Source organism: Rhinatrema bivittatum, chromosome 1 (assembly GCF_901001135.1).
Source record: "Rhinatrema bivittatum chromosome 1, aRhiBiv1.1, whole genome shotgun sequence".
NCBI lineage: Eukaryota > Metazoa > Chordata > Amphibia > Gymnophiona > Rhinatrematidae > Rhinatrema > Rhinatrema bivittatum.
In genome coordinates, this window is record NC_042615.1 from 697,900,781 (window position 1) to 697,925,065 (window position 24,285).

General features: G+C 39.9%; 1 protein-coding gene across 2 annotated transcripts in view; it reads left to right on the forward strand.

Annotated features, from left to right (window-relative positions):
* JMY (junction mediating and regulatory protein, p53 cofactor) overlaps positions 1–24,285 on the forward strand; it is a 231,717-nt gene that overhangs the window by 164,718 nt on the left and 42,714 nt on the right. For both annotated transcript variants that reach the window (XR_003852469.1, XM_029575526.1), the window contains exon 8: positions 15,243–15,338. Coding sequence is in view for 1 of the 2 variants with exons in the window: in XM_029575526.1 (XP_029431386.1) it covers positions 15,243–15,338 (96 nt within the window). In the remaining variant the exon portion in view is untranslated. The remainder of the gene's footprint in view (positions 1–15,242; positions 15,339–24,285) is intronic.

A 24,285-nucleotide genomic window follows, 5' to 3' on the forward strand; every position in this document is an offset into this window, starting at 1 on the left:
CTTCCTCCCTTCTTCCTACTCCCACTGGCAGGGAGGAGGCTTCTGATTGGCCTGCACGGGGGCAGGCAGAATGAAGGAGGCTTCCCTTTGGCAATGGGGGTAGGAAGAAAGGAGGCTTCCAATTGGCCCGCGGGGCCTGAACAAAGGCAAAAGGAAAGTAGAACGGGGTAGTGGGACACCGGGAGACGCTACACATAGGTTGAGAAGCTCTAGTCTAGCTAATAGCACTCATCACATATAAAATACATGTAGATGAGGCTATTAGTTAATTCCCGCGATGCAAACAATTTCACACGCAGCCAGTGCGCCCTTACAACATGGCAAATTTTACATCAGCCCAGGGCTGGCATAAAGGTCTGTCACCCTCAAGGGCGCATTGTAAAAACCTCAAATTCCTGCTATCTGTGATCCCTCCTACTAGTATCATTGCGATATTAAATAGGAAGAAATAACGAGGAAAAAAAAATTCTGGCCACCCATTATTCACCCACAATAAATCCACAACATACATGTTCTGGGCCATGTATATGGTGGTTGTATATTGTGCTGGTAGCGGAAGAAAATGGACACTCGTATTGAGTGTCCATTTCCTAATCCTCTGACAGCCACCTTTCCTGGGCACCCGATGCCGAGGAGGCGCTAGAGACACACCATTTTCCTCTAGCACCTTTTTGCAGCGACGGCTAATTTTAATATAAAATCAGGCGCCCGGGAGAGGTGGATCGGCGGGCGATAGAAGAGCGGGTGCTCAATCATGAACACCCATTTTACGCATGCCAATATTGCATTGGCCTGAGTGTCTATTATTTTTGACACTCCCAGCCTGTGTCAGCTTGTATAGCATTTGGATTTTAGATTTAGATTTACCGGTAATCACATTTTCCAAATCTGAGCTCAAGATGAGTTTAAATTTGGGTTTTATGCTGCCATGTTTAGGTTGGTTTTTAAATCTGCACAGCATAGCAACAGGTAGCATTATTGGGCATCCTCTGAGCCAACTTCAAATAAGTATTATGGCAGGTTCAGCCTGTTTTTATAATGTATTTACTTTTGTCAACTGGATTTTCAGTATTATGAAGGATTTCTTGATACTACCACAGCTTAAGGTTAGTAGAGTTGCTGGGTGTGTCTGAAAACCAACACAACCACACAGATTTATTTTCAGCATGGCTAAACACAAATGTATGAAGCATCTTCATTGATTAGGTAGTTTTCGTAATTAGATTATGAAACTTAATTTTACTGTCCCTTTTTTTTTTTTTTTTAATAATTTAAATGGTAGTTTCATGCTCTCTCTCCAGCCAGGAATGATGAAATGTAGTGTAACAAGATAGGATTTTAGAAACTGGAATTGGCTTTTTTTTTTTTTTTTAACCACTCCAGTCTCATCACACCAGGGTTTGTCAGAACAGAGAGCATTATTTTATCAGGTTAGTTAGTGCTCTTTAGAAGCAGTATTTCACTTTAAGACCTGACGTTGTTTGGCCAGCCAATGATTGGTGATTTGAATTTGATTCCTTGCAGGGATTGGGAATACTGTGGAGGCAATGTTCACAATTCTGGTGGGGTTTCATTTCTTTTTTTTTTTTTTTCATTTTTTCATTTATTAAAATTTATTGATCGCCTACCACAGAGAGGCCTAGGCGATTTACAACATTAACATACATAATGAAAACATAAAAATAATAAAAACAATACCACACAAATTACATGTATTTCACAGAAACAACGGGAGAACGGGGAACGGAGTTGGTTATCTTGCAACAATGACTTCTAGTGACCTGAATTTAGGACCCAAGATTATAGGAGGAATCCTGGTGCATGGCTCCTGACAGAGGATTATCACTGTGTTAACTGGGCTAGATGAGTTGAGAAGGGATATTAAAAGGAGGGGGAAAATCTCAGATAGTAATGATCCTAGCCCTAGTTTTAATTGACCTGGAATGCCAAAGGAGGAGAATGAAATTGCTGGGTCAAAAAAATAAGTGAAAATATTTTGAAAATTATCCAAAATCCCATCTGGGTCCATCACCTCAGTCGGAATTTCCTTTTCTTTTTGCTACACCAGTCCAGAATGATTGGATTCTAACCCTCTTCCAGCTGATAGAGGCAGAGCTCTTTATTTAATGACATTACTACATACGTCACACAAGTAGAGCCAGCATTCTTTGCCTCCAGCTAATGAAAGGATGAATGGTACAGCAGCTTTCTTTGGTTTTGCATTAATCTGAGATTTTGAAGTTTCATTTTCTTCTGAAACCGGTCTAGCTAGAAATATTTCTAATTTATGGTCATGTTCTTGTAAAGTCTAACAGTGTTTTGAGCCCTGCTTCTGTAATTCCTTATGGTTCACTGAGCCCACATCTTAATTGTGCTTACTACCTTCTTAAAAAAAAAGTTTCAGATAGAGCTGATAGATTTGGTCAGTAAGAAGGAGAAGCCAGAACTTTGGGAAAAAATTTCTTTAATATCAAAAAGAGTCAATATGGCAACCCAAATGATAAACTTTAGCAAAAAAAGGGGCCAAAATTTTTATATATAACAATAGCCTAAATGACGGTCATTTAGGCTATTGTTATATATAAAAATTTTGGCCTATTTTTTTGCTAAGGTTTATCATTTGGGTTGGCATATTGACTCTTTTTGATATTAAAGAAATTTTTTCCCAAAGTTCTGGCTTCTCCTTCTCACTGACCAAATCTATCAGCTCTATCTGAAACTTTTTTTTTTAAGAAGGTAGTAAGCACAATTAAGATGTGGGCTCAGTGAACCATAAGGAATTACAGAAGCAGGGCTCAAAACACTGTTAGACTTTACAAGAACATTTCCTTATTTCTATAGAGGCTAAAGGATGGAAATGGGGTAACCCTTGTTAACATTAAAAGGTGAATTTTAAAAGTCTGACGTGTGCATCAGTTAGGGGATGCACGAATATGTAGGGCTAGCACTCAGCAAGCCACCCGTGTGTACATTTGTATCTCCCGCTGCAGGCACAAATAAGTTTGGAAAAAGGGATGGGACATAGTCTGGGTGGGCCATGGGCATTCCGGGATTCACACTTGAAATTTGCATGTACATACATATGCTCACTGGCAACCTCTAGTGTCCCGTACTGTGTAACTTTACTTCTTTAATGATGGCATGTAAGTGTTAAAACAAAAGAATTTAGGGAAGTCAGCTGGGCTTTAAGGGTTGGGGCTAATGGGGGGGGGACAGGAGGCTATTAAACTAGGGGAGGCTTGTAAGTCCTATCCGTGAACTAGGAACGAACAGCAAATGGTGTTGGTGTGTGTCCCTTGTAAAACCTCCCCACTTACGCAGTGGTCGTGGCATTTGCACGCACATGTCCATTTAAAATTGAGCACGCATGTACGTGAGTCCAGGTTATTTTATAAACCACGCATATACATGCATATGTTATAAAATGACCTCTTCCCTGGGCATAGGTCAAAGAACGCGTGCACATTTGTACCGGTTTAAAACTTACCTTCCCTCTGTAACATTTCTGCATGGCGATATCCTGCACTGAGCAGCAATTACTACCTAAACAACTTAGGGGGTCATTTTCCAAAGGTTTCGCACGCGATATCTAAATCAGGGCGGAGTCTGCACTGGAAGGGGAGGAGTCGGGGCAGACTCTGCGACGATTTTGCTGATGGCGAAAGGTAAGAATCCTTATCGCCGCCAGTATCGTGCCCAATAGCACCACCTTTCATGGTGGTACTATTGGGTGCAAAAGCCAGCAGCGAAAGCACCGCGGAGGTGCGATCGCTGCCAGCTTTCGCAGGCCTGCCTCCCGTTACCGCCGGATTTTCTAAGTTCTGCGAACTTAGAAAATCCAGGCCTTGGTGAGCAGAATGAATGGACCATTGTGTCTTTATTTGCTGTTATTTACTGTATTACTAATAACCTCAACTACTAATTTCCAATCATGTACCCAACAATTGAAAGTACTCATATTGTTCCAAAAAACTGTTTGTTAATTTTTTTTTGCATATAACATTACACTGAAAATACAAAGCCTCAAGATAGGTAAAGGCACTTAGCTTATATAAAAAGATTGCTTCTATATGGTGAGATGAATATATTTGTTTAAGGATGTCCACAGATTGAAAGAATACCAAGCCTGTCAATACATCCACTGGACACTGTCACCTCAAGCCTAACATTGAGAGCAGTTTGTCAATAATCTTGCCTGCATGAGGAGCTAAATCTTTTTTTTAATTTTATTTTTATTAGTTTCATACAAAGAACAAGAAAACATCTTACTACAGAAAATAAAAATGTCTCCAGTGAAAACTGAACATGAAATAATAAACAATGAAAAATCTGTGTAAATTACATCATTTTTCTCAAAGGCAAACTTAGAAAGGTCCTGAAATTTTTTAGGGAGAAATAAGGAAATCTAATCTTAGAAACAGGCTTAACTGTCTCGACAGGTACAATTTAATGGATTATCTAGGGATCTATTAATCCCCAGGATGTGATGAACTTATACTCCTGGCATTTATAAAAGATTTTAGTTGTTCTGGAAGAAAAAAAACAAAACATTCATTTTTACCACGAATAACACATCTATAGGGATATTTCAAAACAAATGTATAACCCAATGTTATAACTTGAGGTCTCATAATAAGGAAATCTTGTCTCCTTATTTGAGTAACTCTAGCAAAATCAGGAAATATTCGTCTTAACTGACCATAAAAGGTAAGAGAGAGATTTTTAAAATATCTCCTCATTACCCCATTTAGGTCTTGTTCCACAACAAATGAGGAGCTAAATCTATTGAAAAAAGAAAACCATAATAGTCAGTAGCCCAAACAGGGTGTATGATTAAAAATTAACTAAAAGAAGCTGGCTGCAATGAATCGGGCCACAGTCTCAAAGCACTCCCTAAATGAGTTGTACAGACACTCCATTTTAAGCCCTTCAAAAGCTCAAAAGTAGCTTATCTGGAGCGAAAAACAGGAGCTTCATTTTAGAACTTCAGAAACTTGGTTGTAGCCAGTCAGTAAGCAGTGAACTCATTACAATGAAAAATTCAAAGTTCATAGAACATATAGTAAGATAATAGCAATAATGTAAACAATTCATAAAAATCATCGGTGATTATGCATACAATAGAAAACAGACAAATTCCTTATTCAAGCAGTAGGGTGTTAATGCATTCAGATGATAGAGCCAGTATTGTTCACATGGCAGACGTTTTAAATCATGATCGCTTCCACAAGTACCCCTAGGAAGGCTGTCCAACACTGAAAAATTTAGGCTGTTATTAGTGTTGTGCTAGTCAATATTCAACTAAAGGAGTAATTCAAGCATGATGAATACAGTTTAAATCAGTGGTTCTCAACCTTTTTTCAGTCGGGACACACTTGACAGATGGCTCTTATATGTGTGACACACTGCTCATTACAATCTACGGCAGAAATAAGAAAAAAAAGACCCTGTATTTTTCCCCGTAAGGGAAAAATAAGAGTACTCTCTTTGAACGTAAAAGTATATAAATAGTAAACCTCCCATACCAGAACAGCACCAACTTCCAGCACTCAACAGTAAGCACCATACCTAAAAAAAGGTAACACTGAAAATATTATACCAGGCCTTAAAACTCCAGTACTTCGTGGATTATAAACTCGCTAAAAGACAGGAAACAGAGAGTAGGATTAAATGGACAATTTTCTCAGTGGAAGGGTGTGGGCAGTGGAGTGCCTCAGGGATCTATATTGGGACCCGTACTTTTCAATGTACTTATAAATGATCTGGAAAGAAATACAAGTGAGGTAATCAAATTTGCAGATGATACAAAATTGTTCAGAGTAGTTAAATCACAAGCAGATTGTGATAAATTGCAGGAAGACCTTCTGAGACTGGAAAATTGGGCATCCAGATGGCAGATGAAATTTAATGTGGATAAGTGCAAGGTGATGCATTTAGGGAAAAATAACCCATGCTATAGTTATACAATGTTAGGTTCCATATTAGGAGCTACCACCTAAGAAAGAGATCTAGGCGTTATAGTGGATAACACATTGAAATCATTGGTACAGTATGTTGTGGCAGTCAAAAAAGCAAACAGAATGTTGGGAATTATTAGAAAGAGAATGGTGAATAAAACAGAAAATGTCATAATGTCTCTCATAATGATAAAGGGACTGGAACAGCTCCCCTATGAGGAAAGACTAAAGAGGTTAGGACTTTTCATCTTGGAAAAGAGACTGCTCAGGGGGGATATGATAAAGGTGTGCTATCTTCCATATATGTTCCAGATCTGGGATTCCTGTTTTATCTGCCTCAGGCACCTGTATTTGAAACAAATCCCACTTAGCACATAAGAGAGAGTCTGCAGTACCATTATTAATCTATGGCAAATGACGTGCTTATACTGAGTTGTAATCGAGTGAGCACCAGTTCCCTTAATAGATCACCTCGACTATGTTCTCACTGTCACACTAAAAGATTATCTGCTTGTTTCGTAATCTATTACTCCAAATAACCAGGGCAACTAGGATGGCAAATAATTTTAGGAAAGTAATATTTGCAAGTTATCCCTTTTTCCACCCACTCCACAGACCAAGGTGCAGCATACTTCAAGTCCTGACAATAAACCCCAAATCCCCATCCCCCAGAGGCATCAAAGTGTATATCCAAGTCCCTTCTGGATACAGGAGGTTCTTGCCAAATGGAAATATTATTACATTCTTGGAGGAAGAATACCTAGATAGTTAAATTATCCTTCATGGATCTTAAAGTGATGAGGTCTGCTAACACCCACAATTGCTTCTGAGAAAGACTCTGCCCATTGGGATAACCTGGCATATGAAATTCAGGGTACCGACAAAAGACTGGATACTAGTCAACTTTTTGGTCAGTAATGCCTGAAATGGACTGCAGCTTGTGCAGTTTGTCAGCCAGAAAACTGGATGCCATCTTATCAGAGTCCAGCTCATTTCTCAAGAAACGAATTATGGTAGAGGAGCCCTCAGTAATTGTGTGCCAACGGTACACCAAAATTCTTGGCCATGGCTTAGGATTCCTGCAACAAGAGGGCACAAGATTCCACCAGTTCTACAAATAGAATATCATCAAGGTAATGAATGATGAAACAACTCAAAGTTGGAACATGAAATAGAGCGCCCCATTGGCATGCTTTTATCAAAATAATATTGGCCACCACGAAACTATAGAGGTGGATCGCAAAGGTCTGAATGCGGATTCGATGTCTGTTTTTGCTACCAAGCTACCCTTTCCCGATTTCTCATAGCAAGGCTATAACACTGTCAAATGATGCGTACTGAGCTATATACTCCTGAATTGGCAGGTGGTCATTCACAGATGCCCTCTGGGTAGGGCAAATTCTTAATGAGATGAAATTTGCCTGGCTCCTTTTTTGGGACAACTGCCAACAGAGACCATCATCATTTAATCAAGGGACGAATCAGTGAATGGACCTGCTATCCTGCCTAATTCCAATTCCATGTCAGGTTTCTGCTGAATGATGTCTGGATGCTGAATGACGGGCACTGCATTGCTTGAGGTGTCCCCTAAAAGAATTATGAATCTTTTCTGAAAACTATCTGATATTCTTGATGCTTCATTTCATCTGGAATAACAATGTAACCAAGCAGACCTAGTACACTCATTGATGGGGGGAACAGAAATTTGCAGAAGATAGAAGACTCATTTTGATTTTGTGGTACTCCCTGCTCGCTTGGTGATGAGCAAAACAGAAGGAACAAGTGTGCCTGAATTTACAGTCCTGAAAGCTGCAAGAGGATTTATTATACTGCCAACATCTGTTTAGTCCTCAGGGCCAACCTAGCCACCTGTGCCATCGAATGACTTTGATTTTCTGCTTTCCTTATTTGTCATTTGCTTAAGCCACAACCCACGTCCTTTGTACTCCAAGACATAAAATGGTTTTCTTACATTTTATCCCTGAAACACTTTTCGTTGTTCAGGCATGCCCAACCCTCATACTCTTTATATGCTTTGAGAATGCTATCATATTATATATAGAAAAACCTCTAATAGTGAGAAAAACAAATCAAATAGCAATAATATGTACTTATTTCTCACCGTACAAAGGACTTGTAAAATGCAATTACTGTATAAGTTAGGCAACCTTCATATAGCACTAGGTTCTTGGATAATATACCAGGTAACCTAAAAGAGCTGGAATTGCTTCTGTGTGCAATGTTTTTAATCATAGGTTGCTTTGGAATGTTTTGTCAAGCTAGCATCGGCTTAGCTGAATTAAAGTTAGTGAAGTACTTAATTTTGAAGATGTTGCCAAATGCCGCGATGAACTGTAGATCGAGTGATGAGGTCCCTTTCAGGTTCGCGCTCGTATTCCCCGGCCGGGGCTATGAATTAAACGTCCTGAGAGTGGGGGTTCCTTTCAAGTTCTCATCGCCGCTTGCTGTCGAAAAGCCCGACACTGCAGGGTTTCAGAATCTCTTCCTTCTTTGGGGGTGCAGCAAGCTGGAAACTGCGGCCAATTCTGTGAACATGCTAAGAACCGTATGTATATTATACTAGTAAATGCAGCTTCTATTGGCAAATCAATAATATTGTTCGTGACATAATACATCTCTTGTATGCAAATCTATCTCGTGCATGTTCATTGTGGATATCCTGCAAAGCTGGCTTGTTTGTTGCTATCAAGGACTGGAGTTGGCCATCCCTTCTCTATAAGTTGCAAAGAAGCCCCTTCTGAGGAGGTGTGAGAGGGTAGGAGGTACTGACATTCGGCTGGCAATGGTACAACCTCATTTAATTGAGACCCACGAACCTAATAATCCGGGTGCAAGGACAGACCTGCACCCTCAAGCATGGGGGAGCACGGGTACAACACAAAATAGCTGGCCTATATCTGAGGACCGCATTGCAGCACCCCATTTGCCGAAGCAAGGGGAAAGTTTTTTGTTTTTTTTAATTTTTAAAGGGGAACAGTTTCATCTTGTGATTGGACACCTGGGCTCCAGCTAGGGGCCAGGAGCTGAATGTGCTGCAACAATGAGCCAGGAACCCCCCCTGCCCTGAGTAGCCATTGAACACTTTTGAAAAAGGTATTAGTCTGGTGCCTGGCCCAGCCAAGGGAATGGGCCATCCTGACTGACTTATGCACTGCCCTCACCCCTGCTGATTCCTGGTAGCTGGCTGTAACATGCATCCTTTGGGAGGGTCGCTGGATTCATCGCAGTAGCTGTTAACTGCTGCACATTCTGTAGTTTACTGCCATCCACGTGCTGTTCACTCTGCTGCTGCTGTTGGGGTATATCTGGTTCACTAGGGACCTGGTACCGGAGCATCGGTGCCCGGTTCTTTCCCCTTTCGTTTTGAGACTGCCTCCCCTCACAATGTCGCCTTCTGGACCATGGGGATTAGTATATCTGGTACCAGAATGCAAACAATGGGGCTGTAGGTTATTAACCATTATTTGATGTTAAAGTGGGACTGCAAGGGTTAAGTATAGTCGCCTTCATGCCATGTGTGTGCATGCTGGTCCCTCTTTGTTTAACTTCTCCTGTACTACAGCAAATCATCTGTTTCAAAGAGATGTTGCATTCCCTCCCAGAGCCTCAAATAGATTGCTCATTGCTCAATTTTTCAGGTTTGGCTACTTGAGCATGCTCTGAGAGCTACTCAGCCCGTGTCACTGTGCTGTTCGACCTTCACCACACAGCAAGATTAAGCAGCGCTGGCCGGTGGAAAGCCGGTCACACTCTGCTGTCCCCTCTACAGACCGCCAAGCTCCTTTATGTGCCTGATAGGAATCCTGCAGTGGAGGTGCCATGTTGCCTTAGCTGCAGCCCAGACTTGCGCAGGTAAAGCTCCAACATCGTCCGCACAGCAAATATGGTGAATGCTGGCGAGTACAAACATTTAAAGGAGGCCCGCTTACGTCATTGTGGTGCAACCAGCCTCCCTCATTTCCCTGCTGACATCATCTGTGGCCAGGAGCTGGGAAGGGGGGGGGGGGGGGGGGAGAGGAACATCAGGAAAAGGTTTTCAGCATGTGTGGAGGGTGAGGCTGAGCCTGATACACAGCACAAAGTTAAGTGTGGGCTCCAGGCACTTGGCATGGGCCCACATATTTAAATGGTAAAAATTTTCAAAGCAACAAATGTTATTGTTTCTGTAGGTGTTACAACAGAACTATGAAAAGAATAAGTAATGACAGGGTGTGGGTTGTATTTTAATATATTAAATGCTTTGAGGGCATTCCATCAATCAGTTCTCTGGTTAGAGGAACATTCCAATCAACTGTGCTCCATTGCTGTCGCCATACACCAGAGTGGAAGAGCTTGTTTCCCTCTAACTTATTTTTTTTTTTTTTTTAAAGTAAAAAGCATCCACAAGTATTCTGTGTTCTTCACTTCCATTTAGTGGCAGAAAACATCTCTAGTATCTTAAAGGTGAACATTAATCCATGATAGAAAAGATGTTTTATGTAATCCTTTCACTGGTTTTAATGAAGGTATCATAAATTAAACATTGATTTATTCAGTATTTATTTTCCTCTTTTGTAGTTGTTTATTATGGACTTTTAGTTAGTATGCTGACACCAAAGACATCTTAAGATACATTTTTTGAAAGCAGCTGATTATCCTTTGAAGATTTTGTATAAGAGTTTGTGATGTCTATACTCAAATCGGGAGCCCAAAGTCAATATACAAGTTAAATTATAAATGAAAAATGCGAGCTAGCTCTGTGACTAGGATCACCATCAGGCAGAGCTGGTCTAGCCTGGATGTACCACAGATATGATGTGCTTGGATCCAGGAAGAGAGGGAAAATAGCTGCTGGTATAATGGTGCTCCTGCCAGTTGACCTGCTAGACTTAAGACACTCTGCTCAGAGGACGCCAGTTGTATTTGTCTGCCGAAAGATGACATCTGCAAAAGGGCAGAGATCATTAAAGACAACTGGGGAGAATTAACCTCCCTACCCCCACTCCGAGAAGATTTAAAAAAAAAAACTGATGCTAAATATAGCAGTGCTGTATCCAACAGAAACATGCATACAGTCTGATGGCAGATAAAGATCATCAAGCCCTTCTAGTCTTCCTACTTTCATTCTTGGAGCAATGTCATAGAACCCAGTTTATCTCTGGCTTTCCCTTAACTTATTTACTACTAGGGATCCTCAGTGCCTATGGCATCCTTTTGTGAATTCCATTACTGTGTCTATCACCATGCATCCACCACCCTTTCCGGGAAGAAATGTTTTCTGATATTGTTCCTGTATTCCGCTTCCCTGGAGCCTCATACTATTATCTCATGTTCTAGAGCATTCTTTTCTCTGAAAATGGTTTGCTGCTTGTGCATTTTTTATAAATAAGACCGTAAGAACATAAAATATGCTATAATGGGTCAGACCAAGGATCCATCAAGCCCAGCATCCTGTTTCCAACAGTGGCCAATCCAAGTCAAATGTATCTGGCAAGTACCCAAACATTAAATAGATCTCAAGTTACTATTGCTTATTAACTAATAGTTTATAGATTTCTTTTCTCTAGAAACTTATCCAAACCTTTCTTAAACCCAGTTACACTTAACTGCCCTACACCCATCCTCTGGCAATGAATTCCAGGGCTTTCCTATGCAATGAATGAAAGAATTTTCTTTGAATTGTTTTAAATGATACTTGCTTAACTTGGAGTACCCCTTGTCCTATTATCAGAGCGAGTAAATAACCGATTTAATTAGCCTGTTTAAGTCCTTTCATGATTTTGTAGACCTCTTATCATATCCCCCCCTTAAGTCGTCTCTTTTCCAAACTGCACAGCCCTAACTTCTTTAGCCTTTCCTCATAGGGGAGCCATTTCATGCCTCTTATTTTGGTTACCCTTCTCTGCACTTTCTCCAGTGCAACTATATCTTTTTTGAGATGTGGTGACCAGAATTGCACAGTATTCAAGGTGCGGTCTCACCATGGAGCGATACAGAAGCATTATGACATCCACCGTTTTATTTGCCACTCCCTTTCTAATAATTCTTAACATTGTTTGCTTTTTTGACCACCACAGCACACTGAGCCAACAATTTAAATGTATTATCCAGTGTATTGTACCTTTGAGATATTTCAATGTCTTTGTCATATGGTCTCAGTCCCTACTCTCCTTTCCTCTATAGTATACTTTAGGTTCTTGTGTCTCATCCCATTTGGCTTTTGATGTAGACCCTGCAGCATTTTGGTAGTCTTTCTCTGGACTGTTTCCACAGTGTCTGTATCTTTTTGTAGATATGGCCTCCAGAATTGGACACAATATTTTAGTTGAGGTGTTACCAAAAACCTCTACAGAGGCATTATTTCTCTCCCTGTTCATCTTAGCATTCCTCTGGTTCTGATCGCCACTTCAATGCACTGTTTTGTTGCCTTGAGATGATCAAACATAATAACCCTGAGGTGTCTCTCCTAGTTGGTTCAGGTCAGTATCTCGCCCTCTATCGTATACTGGTCTCTTGAACTTTTGCATCCCTGAATGTATTAGTCTTCATTTTGTTGCATTGAATCTTAACTACCAAGCAGTTGTCCATTCTTCAAGCTTTCTTAATGAAATTTCATTGTCTGCTCCCTCAGAAGAGTCCACTCTATTGCATGTTTTGTTAACCGCAAAAAAAGGCACACTTCCTTCCAACTCTCCTGCAATATCACTCACAAAGATTTGAACACTCCCAGGACAGGTCCTTGAGGCATTCTACTGATCAGCCTCTTTTCCTTGGACTGAATTACATTTACCATTACCCTCTGCAGTCTTATCATTCAACCAGTTTCTCATCCAGTCCACCATCTGGGGCCCACACCTAAGCTGCTGAATTTATTCACCTCTTATGCGGAACTGTATCAAAAGTGTTTCTGAAATCCGGAGAATCTAAGATGGCACTCTAAAGGTAGGATGCAGATTTTCGAGCTCCTGCCACTATCTTGTTTTCTTCTTTCTTGAGAAAGTGGAATTTGTCACCCTTTGACTCAAGTATCTACCTCAACTTTGGTGCAGCAATCTATATTGCAGTTTGCATCCTCTGATTTCTCTGCCTCCACACCTGGGCTTGAGCCTCTTGTTGCCAGGACAGTTTTGTTGTCAGCTCCCCTGCAGCCTGCACTGCCAGCTTCTCTGGGAATGGAAATCCCCATGGTTGCAGCCAACCCGGAAGTAGTGCTACCAGGAGATGATGTTACAGCTGAGTTCCCAGTGGTTTGGAGATACCAGAGAAATACAGATCGAACAGCAGGGGATATCGTGTGTGATGTCTAGCTGACCTTGGAAGCCTCTGCCGAGGCTGGGTCATCTCTGGGGCCGACATTGCTTAGGTTCCTTCCTGTAAACCCTGGATTTGAGGTCAGCAGCAGCGGGAATTCTGGTGAGATCTCTCTTGAATTCATTTGGAACTCAGTTATATGAATTCTTCTATATCAAAAAGATTGGAAGGCATCAATTAGGGTGGAACAATAGGTTAAAATACCAGGGAAGAATTATCCAATTATGAAGAAAGATTAGTATTAGTTCAGTCTAGGAATATGGCTTTACAAATAGATATCAATCTACCTCATAAAATGGAGTTTATGGAAAATAAAATGAGATCCTTGAACCCTTAGGGTTCTGAACTTTCCACAGACTTCCATGATTAGCCCTGGAGACTTGTTTAAGAAGTTTTCTTCAGAAGCTAAGCCACCATTGAATAGGATCTGTTATCTCCCCCAGAAGAAACATATTACTAGTCCTGAAGGTGAAGATGGGATTGTACAAGATCAGTAAAATATGGCTACGTTGGAACTATCTGCTTTGCTTCTTTACAGAACTCTCAAGATGAAGTATCTTCTAGGACCACCCTATTAGTGTCCTTGGTCTTTGATTCAGATAAAGATTCGGTAATGTCTTTTATTTAGAAATAAGGAATGTTTGTTTATGGGACAAAAAATGTTTTTTTCCTGATGTATCATATGAAACACAGGGTGTAAGCAATTTCTGCAAATGAGGCAGGAAGATCTCAATTTGAGTGGTGGGTTTTTTCTTAGTTTTCCTTGTAAATGCCTAATCAAATTTGAAAATCTTCGCTATATGTTCTTTCATTCAGCACAAATTAAAAGTTTTCTAGATGCGAAAATTGCTGTATCTACTGCTAATGCTACCAATTAAGATTCATTAGTTCCACTTTGCCATTGAGGTATACCTCTAATTTTGCATTTTATTTCTTATTTGATTTCTTTTAGATATGTATTTCATGCTTCCTATTATTTCTTATGATTCTCCCCTCAATTATAATGGAGTATTTAGAGATTCATAGAAGAATTGACTTATTTTAATATCGGATTTTTATTTTTTCTCTTGTTCTCTGTAACCTAATTTCTTTACAAATGATGCTTTGTTTGGAAAAATTGAATAAATGTAAAGTATTAAAAAAAAAAAAAAGTGTTGCTGAAATCCAAGTATATGACATCTAGTACATTCTCTTTATCAGGTCACCCAATCTATGAAATTGACCATAGCTGTCTGACTTGATCTCCCTTTGATAAAACTGTGCTGCTTTGGACCCTTCTGGATTCAAGATACTTCACCTTACTTATTGAGAAGAAATGTATATGTGTGGACTTTATATGAATATTTCTGTCATCTTTATGTATTTATAATGAAATATAATTCACAACATTTAAAAAACCTGCTTCTTAATCAGCTTCACGAGAGAAAATAATGTATCTTAGGTAATGCCCATCTTTAAGGAAGATCAGTTTCAGTACATTATGGGTGACAATTTTCAAACTGTCTGCATTGGGGTAAAGATCAGACATAATTTGCACCAATTTTCAAAGCAAAACTGTTTACATACTTAGGCTTTGAAACTTGCCATGTGTTCTTGCACATGCTTTTTATGCGGTAGATTTGAAAATGCAATCTACGCATTTACTTTTCCAGCCCAAGCTTACCTATGCCCTTGGGTAGCCCCTCAAGATGGCTAAAAGTCCATATTCTACTATGAACAGACTTTTGGCTGTATTGAAAGAGGACAATTTTCAGACAGCAGATTAATAAAGGTAGAATGCTGTTTTTATGCATAAATTGCTTTGAAAATGCTCTATATTGTATGAATTAAATATAGAAGCATCTGTTTTAGTTTTTATAATAAATATTGAGGTTCTCATTATAGTCTTGGAGTGATTGCGATGTCAGATTGATTTGACTGTGAGTATACCTGTTAAACCTACATGTAATGTTTTTGTTTGTATGCTGTTGCCAGAAACGAGAGCAACTACAGAATGAAGAAGAAAAAAAGAGCACTTGGGTTAGTCAGGAGCGCCAGAAAACACTGGACCGACTCCGCACATTTAAACAGGTAAGATGGGACATGGGGACATTTTTCTCTAGGATTTGCAAAGAAAATAGTCATTCAATATTGTGCATTTACCAAATGTAAATTGAAATATCATAATGCATAAATCAGCAGCAATTTAAAACATTCAGCAATGTAACAAAAGGAAAAAGCAATGCTAAAATTGATTTCAACTAACATGACCCGTTTGCTTGTACTTTAATAGCATTGCAGGATCATGTATATATCAGAATATTTTAACAAAAAACGATTGTATACAAATGTGTGTTACATTAAGTGCCAATATTTGCAAATTGCTAGCAAAGTTATTATGGCCTCCTGCTGCTGTAGTTCATTAGATTCACTGTTTTTTCCTCAGAATATAGCAGATTATTGGTAGCACTGTAGGTTTTATCTTAGGACATGCTAGAGAGATAAAGTTCCTGGATGGAATAAATGACAGTTTTATGGAGCTATTGGTTCAGGAACCAAAAAGAGAGGGAGCAAATTTAGATCTAATTCTCAGTGGAGCACAGGATTTGGTGAGAGAGGTAACGCTGGTGGGGCCACTTGGCAATAGTGATCATAATATGATCAAATTTGAATTAATGACTGAAGGGGCACTGTAAGTAAATCTACGGCTGTAGCACTAAACTTTCAAAAGGGAAACTTTGATAAATAGTTTAAAAAAAAAAATTGAAAGGTGCAGCTACAAAGTTAAGTGTGCAACAGGCGTGGACATTGTTAAAAAAAAAATTATATATATATATATATATAAATAGTTTAGAAATTTAAATAGTTTATATATTTAAATATATAAATAGTTTAAAAAAAATAAAAATATATATATATATATAAATAGTTTAAAAAAAAAATTGAAAGGTGCAGCTACAAAGTTAAGTGTGCAACAGGCGTGGACATTGTTAAAAAAAAAATTATATATATATATATATATATATATATATTTGCACACATACACACACACACACATACATACACCATCCTAGAAGGACAGTCCAGATGTATTCCTTAAAATAAGAAAGGTGGAAGGAAGGTCAAACGATTGCCAACGTGGCTAAAAAGTGAGGGGAGAGAGGCTATTTTAGCCAGAAGATCTTCATTCAAAAATTGGAAGAAGAATCCATCAGAAGAAAATAAGTTTAAGCATAAGCAGTGGCAAGTTAAATGTAAGACATGGATAAGACAGGCCAAGAGAGAATTTGGAAAGAAATTGGCCATAGAGACAAAAACTCACAATAAAAACTTTAAAAATATATCTGAAGCACAAAGCATGCGAGAGTCTGTTGGACTGTTAAATGAATGAAGGGTTAAAGGGCAATTAAGGAAGATAAGACCGTCAAGGAAAGATTAAATGATTTCTTTGCTTCAATATTTACTGAAGAGGATGTTGGGGAGATACCCGTTCTGGAGATAGTTTTCAAGGGTGATAATTCAGATGAACTGAACCAAATCACAGTGAACCTGGAAGATGTGGTAGGCCAGATTATCAAACTGAAGAGTCGTAAATAACCTGAACCAGATGGCATACACCCCAGGGTTCTGAAAGAACTAAAAAATGAAATTTCAGACCAATTTCAATTAATTTGTAACCTAACATTAAATTCATCCATTGTACCTGAAGATTGAAATATGTCCAATGTAACCCTAATATTTAAAAAGGACTCCAGGGGTAATCTGGAAAACTATAGACCGGTGAGCCTGACTTCAGTACCAGGAAGAATCATGGAAACTGTTATAAAGAATAAAATTACAAAAATTCAGATAGACGTGGGTTGATGGGACACAGCCAGCATTGATTTATCCAAGTTGTCTTACCTCACAAATCTCCTACATTTATTTGAAGGGGTGAATAAATATGTAGACAAAGTTGAACCGGTAGATGTGATGAATGCCTTCTGAAAATCCAAATATAACAAAGTCCCGCATGAGAGGCTTCTAAGAAAACTAAAAAGTCATGGGATAGCAGGTGATGTCCTTTTGTGGATTGCAAGCTGATTAAAAGGATACAGAGAGTAGGATTAAATTGTTTTCACAGTGGAAAAAGGTAAACCGTAGAGTGCCTCAGGGATCTGCACTTGGACCAGTGCTTTTTAATATATTTAGAAATTATTTGGAAAGGGGTATGATGAGTGAGCAGATCAAATTTACGGATGACACAAAAATATGCAGAGGAGTTAAATCTCAAGCGGATTGTGATAAATTGCAGGACGACCTTGTAAGACTGGAAGATTGGGCTTCCAAATGAGAGATGAAATTTAACATGGACAAGTAAAAGTGATGCATGTAGGGATCAATAACCCTTGCTGCATATACACAATGTTAGGTTCTATCTTCCGAGTTACCACCCAGGACAGAGATCTAGACGTCATAGTGAATAATACATTTAAATTGTTGGCTCAGTGTGCTGTGGTGATCAAAAAAGCAAACAATGTTAGGAATTATTAAGAAGGGAATAGGAAATAAAACAATGGATGTCATAATGCCTCTGTTTCGCTCCATGGTGAGACCGCATCTTAAATACTATGTGCAATTCTGGTTGCTGCATCTCAAAAAAGATATACCGTATTTTTCGCTCCATAAGACGCACCTGACCATAAGACGCACCTAGGATTCAGAGGGGGAAAATTTAAAAAAAAAAAAAATTGTGCTAAACCGGCTCTGCGTCTGGGCGTCTTATGGAGCAAATTAGGGGAGTGCATAGCTTTTTTTTTTCTCCCCATTTTGTTTTCGGGTCTGGGGAGGGCCATTTCGGACCACTCCCCAGATCAGAAAACTTTTCTTTCTCTGGGAACCCCCAAAAACCCCCCCCCCCCCCATCCCAACCCTTTAAATTAACAACCTCCACCCCCCTGACCCCCCAAGACCTGCTGAATTAATTTCCTGCAACCCCCCACCCTCCTGACCCCCCCAAGACCTGCCGAATTAATTTCCTGCAACCCCCCACCCTCCTGACCCCCCCCAAGACCTGCCAAACGTCTCTGGTGGTCCAGCGGGGGTCCACGAGCAGTCCGGGAACGATCTCCTGGGCGTGAGCCGTCGGCTGCCAGTAAACAAAATGGCGCCGACGGCCCTATGCCCTCACTATGTCACTGAGACCGACCGCTGCTATTGGTCGGTCTCAGTGACATAGTGAGGGCATAGGGCCGTCGGCGCCATTTTGTTTACTGGCAGCCGACGGCCCTATGCCCTCACTATGTCACTGAGACCGACCAGTAGCAGCGGTCGGTCTCAGTGACATAGTGTGGGCATAGGGCCGTCGGCTGCCAGTAAACAAAATGCCGCCGACGGCCCTATGCCCTCACTATGTCACTGAGACCGACCAGTAGCAGCGGTCGGTCTCAGTGACATAGTGTGGGCATAGGGCCGTCGGCTGCCAGTAAACAAAATGGCGCCGACGGCCCTATGCCCTCACTATGTCACTGAGACCGACCAATAGCAGCGGTCGGTCTCAGTGACATAGTGAGGGCATAGGGCCGTCGGCGCCATTTTGTTTACTGGCAGCCGACGGCCCACACCCAGGAGATCATTCCCGGACCACCAGGGACGTTTGGCAGGTCTTGGGGGGGTCAGGAGGGTGGGGGGTTGCAGGAAATTAATTTGTCAGGTCTTGGGGGGGGGTCAGGAGGGTGGGGGGTTGTAGGAAATTAAGTCGGCAGGTCTTGGGGGAGTCGGGGGGGGGTTTGTTAGATTTTTGTTTGGTTTTTTTTTTATATTCGCTCCATAAGATGCACATACATTTTCCCCCCACCTTTGGGGGAAAAAAAGTGCGTCTTATGGAGCAAAAAATACGGTAGTTGCATTTGAGAGAATGCAGAGAAGGGCGACCAAAATAAGTGGCATGGAACGGCTGCCATATGAGGTAAGGGCAAAGAGGTTAGGGCTGCTCAGTTTGGAGAAGAGACGACTGAAGGGGGATATGATAGAGGTCTACAAAGTCATGAAAGAACTTGAAAAGGTTTAAGTAAATTGGTTATTTACTCTCTCAGATAATAGGACTAGGGGGGCACTCCATGAATTTAGCAAATAGCTCATTAAAACAAATCGAAGAAAATTCTTTCACTCAGCACATAGTTAAGCTTTGGAATTCATTGCCAGAGGATGTGGTTACAGCAGTTAGTATAACTGAGTTTAAAAAAAGTTTGGATAAATTCCTAGAGGAAAAATTCATAAACTGCTATTAATTAATAAGCAGTAGTAGCTTGAGATGTATTTAATGTTTGGGTATTTGCCAGGAACTTGTGACTTGGATTGGCTACTGTTGGAAACAAGAATCTGGGCTTGATGGACCCTTGGTCTGATCCAGTAAGGCAATTCTTATGTTCTTATGTTCTAAAGAGGTACAATGAGTGAGGTGATCAAATTCAAATATAGGGAGGAGGAATAGCTTAGTGGTTAGAGCAGTGGGCTATGAACCAGGAGACCAGGGTTCGAGTCCTGCTGTCGCTCCTTGTGATCGTGGACAAGTCACTTTACCCTCCATTGCCCTCTGGGGATAGGGAAATACCTACAGTACCTGAATGTAAACCGATGTGATGTCTCAGATTGAATCTTGGTATATAAAAATAATAAATAAAATACTTTACTGCTACATTCTTTGAATATAGTCGATTGAAGTTAAACTTCTTGGCCACAACTAGAATTAAATAAATCAAAAAACTGATCACAATGTGGTATTCATAAACATCAAAATAATAAAAAAAAAAACATGCTAGGAAACATAATTATTAAGGGGCTCTTAGGGAAGATAAGGCCATTGCAGAAAGACTAAATGAATTCTTTGCCTCCATGTTTACTAATGAGGATGTTGGGGAGATACCAGTTCCGGAGATGGTTTTCAGGGGTGATGAGTCAGACGAACTGAACGAAATCACTGTGAACCTGGAAGATGTAGTAGGCCAGATTGACAAACTAAAGAGTAGTAAATCACCTGGACCAGATGGTATGCATCCTAGGGTTCTGAAGGAACTAAAAAATGAAATTTCTGATCTATTAGTTAAAATTTGTAACCTATCATTAAAATCATCCATTGTACCTGAAGACTGGAGGGTGGCCAATGTAACCCCAATATTTAAAAAAGGCTCCAGGGGCGATCAGGGTAACTATAGACCAGTGAGCCTGACTTCAGTGCCGGGAAAAATAGTGGAAACTATTCTCAAGATCAAAATCGTAGAGCATATAGAAAGACATGATTTAATGGGACACAGTCAACATGGATTTACCCAAGGGAAGTCTTGCCTAACAAATCTGCTTCATTTTTTTGAAGGGGTTAACATGTGGATAAAGGTGAACCGGTAGATGTAGTGTATTTGGATTTTCAGAAGGCGTTTGACAAAGTCCCTCATGAGAGGCTTCTACGAAAACTAAAAAGTCATGGGATAGGAGGCGATGTCCTTTCGTGGATTACAAACTGGTTAAAATACAGGAAACAGAGAGTAGGATTAAATGGTCAATTTTCTCAGTGGAAAAGGGTAAACAGTGGAGTGCCTCAGAGATCTGTACTTGGACCGGTGCTTTTCAATATATATATAAATGATCTGGAAAGGAATACGAGAAGTGAGGTTATCAAATTTGCGGATAATAGAAAATTATTCAGAGTAGTTAAATCACAAGCAGATTGTGATACCTTACAGGAGGACCTTGCAAGACTGGAAGATTGGGCAACGAAATGGCAGATGAAATTTAATGTGGACAAGTGCAAGGTGTTGCATATAGGGAAAATAACCCTTGCTGTAGTTACACAATGTTAGGTTCCATATTAGGAGCTACCACCCAGGAAAAAGATCTAGGCATCATAGTGGATAATACTTTAAAATCGTCGGCTCAGTGTGCTGCAGCAGTCAAAAAAGCAAATAGAATGTTAAGAATTATTAGGAAGGGAATGGTTAATAGAACGGAAAATGTCATAATGCCTCTGTATCGCTCCATGGTGAGACCGCACCTTGAATACTGTGTACAATTCTGGTCGCCGCATCTCAAAAAAGATATAGCTGCGATGGAGAAGGTACAGAGAAGGGCAACCAAAATGATAAAGGGGATGGAACAGCTCCCCTATGAGGAAAGGCTGAAGAGGTTAGGGCTGTTCAGCTTGGAGAAGAGACGGCTGAGGGGGGATATGATAGAGGTCTTTAAGATCATGAGCGGTCTTGAACGAGTAGATGTGACTTGGTTATTTACACTTTCGAATAATAGAAGGACTAGGGGGCATTCCATGAAGTTAACAATAACACATTTAAGACTAATCGGAGAAAATTCTTTTTCACTCAACGCAAAATAAAGCTCTGGAATTTGTTGCAGAGGATGTGGTTAGTGCAGTTAGTGTAGCTGGGTTCAAAAAAGGTTTGGATAAGTTCTTGGAGGAGAAGTCCATTAATGGCTATTAATCAATTTTACTTAGGGAATAGCCACTGCTATTAATTGCATCAGTAGCATGGGATCTTCTTAGTGTTTGGGTAATTGCCAGGTTCTTGTGGCCTGGTTTTGGCCTCTGTTGGAAACAGGATGCTGGGCTTGATGGACCCTTGGTCTGACCCAGCATGGCAATTTCTTATTTTCTTATGTTCTTAATTTGCAGATGGCACAAAATTATTCAGAGTGGTTAAATCACAAGCAGATTGTGATAAGCTGCAGGAGGCCTTTGCAAGACTGGAAGATTGAGTGTCCAGATGGTAGATTAAATATAATATGAACTAGTGCAAGGTGATGCATATAGGGGAAAATAACCCATGCTGTAGTTATATGATAAGTTCCATTTTAGGAGTTACCACCCAGTAAAAAGATCTGGAAGTCATAGTTGATATTACATTGAAATCATTGTGGTGTGGTGTGGTGGTCAAAGAAGCAAACAGAACGTTAGGAATCATTAGGAAGAGAATGGCAAATAACACAGGGCTACTCCCCCCCCCCCCCCCCCCCCCCCCGGCTCACTTACCCTCTTTTCCTCTACCTGTAACTATAAATACTTCTCAAGTTTCCACCCCACTACCCACTACTGTAAATGTTTTGAATGCTACTGAATCTGGTATTAATCCATTACGTATGTTGACTCAGTGTTCCATGTTTAATGTAAAGCCTGTTGCTGCATTACTTTCTCTGTAAACCGATAAGATGTTCAAAACAATTGTCGGTATATAAAAAACGTTAAATAAATAAAATAAATAATGCCTCTGTAATACTCAATGGTTAGACCACACCTTGAATACTGTATACATTTCTGGTTTCCACATCTCAAAAAAGATACAGTACAGAGAAGGGTGACCACAATGATAAAGGACCTGGAACGTCTCCTCTATGAGGAAAGGCTAAAGAAGTTAGGGCTGTTCAGCTTGGAGAAGGGACAGCTAAGGAGGGATATTATAGGGGTCTACAAAATCATGAAAGGACTTGAATGGGTAAATGTGAAACTTATTTACTCTTTCCGTTAATGCAAGGACTAGGGGATGTTCCATGAAGTTTGGAAGTAGCACATTTAAAACAAATCAGAGAAAATTCTTTTACACTCAATTCAAAATCAAGCTCTGGAATTTGTTGCCTTTGGATGTGATTAAGGCAACTAGTGTAGCTGGGTTTAAACAAGCTTTGAATAAGTTCCTGGAGAAGTCAATAAACTGCTATTAATCGATAGGGAATAGCCATTGCTTGTTGTCAGCATTAGTAGCATGGGATGTATTTATGGTAACTTGAATTAGCCATTGTTGAAGACAGGATACTGGATTGATGAACTCTTGGTCTGACCCAGTACCGTATATCTTGTTTTGTTATGGGGAGAGACGAGCATGAGTGTGTTGAATCTGGGAGGGAGAAGAAAGAGCAAGCATGTGTGATTTCATATGGGAGTCAGACAGAGAATGTGTGTGTGATTGCACGCGAGGGAGAGAGAGAGTGCGTTTGTGTTTTGGAACATTTTTGTAGATGAGAGATTTGAAATTTGTGTGCACCCTCCCCCACCCCAACTAATTTGAGTATCTCAGGGTATCTGGAAAATTAAAGTTCCCAGGTTTAATTATTGGATGTTCTATTTGTCAGCTGTTTTGAAATATTTATTATTTTTATTGGTATAGTTTTACTATTATGATTGGTGTTTTATGTTTCTTAATTTTGTTTGTTTTATGAGACATGGTAATGTTTTTATTTTTAGATTGTTGCACTGCATTCCTAGTTTGGCTTGTTGCAGTTTCTAGTTTTTGTCTTCATGTTTTTATTTTTAGCTTTTTATGGTCCCTTTATTCTATATTTGGTGAGGTTCTGCATGTGTGACTGAGATGAGGTATTCTGCTAGCTTGTGCATGGATCTATAGCAGTTGGCCTGTTTTCCTAATAGGGGGTGTAGTGATGAGGAGGTGGGGGAGAGAGAGAGACTTTTCTATTCTTTTTATAATTTTGTTTTTACGTAGGGAAAAAATATCAGTTTCAATCATTTTTACATAACTCTTGAATATTTTAACTGAAAATGAATGTCAATTAAAATAGAGCTGTGTGAAAGGAATCTGGCACATCAGGATACCAACCAGCTTGTGGCACTCAAGGACCAGAGTTACCTACCCCCGATTTAAATCTTGGCTCACTACTTCAAAAAGGTTGCCTACTCCTGGAGAAAAGCTTATTGGAACAAAGTGACCTTAATACATAGTCTGAAAGTTGGTTTGCTAAATATTTGGGTTCATAATGACTTTAAGGATAAAGTTCCTGGATGGAATAAATGATAGCTTTATGGAGCAATTGGTTCAGGGAGCAGTTTTAGATCTAATTCTCAATGGAGCACAGGATTTGGTGAGAGAAGTAACGGTGGTGGGGCCGCTTGGCAATAGTATCATAATATGATCAAATTTGAAATAATGACTAGAAGGGGGACAGTAAGCAAATCCACGGCTCTAGTGCTAAACTTTCAAAAGGGAAACTTTGATAAAATGAGAAAAATAGAAAAAACTGAAAGGAGCAGCTACAAAGGTAAAAA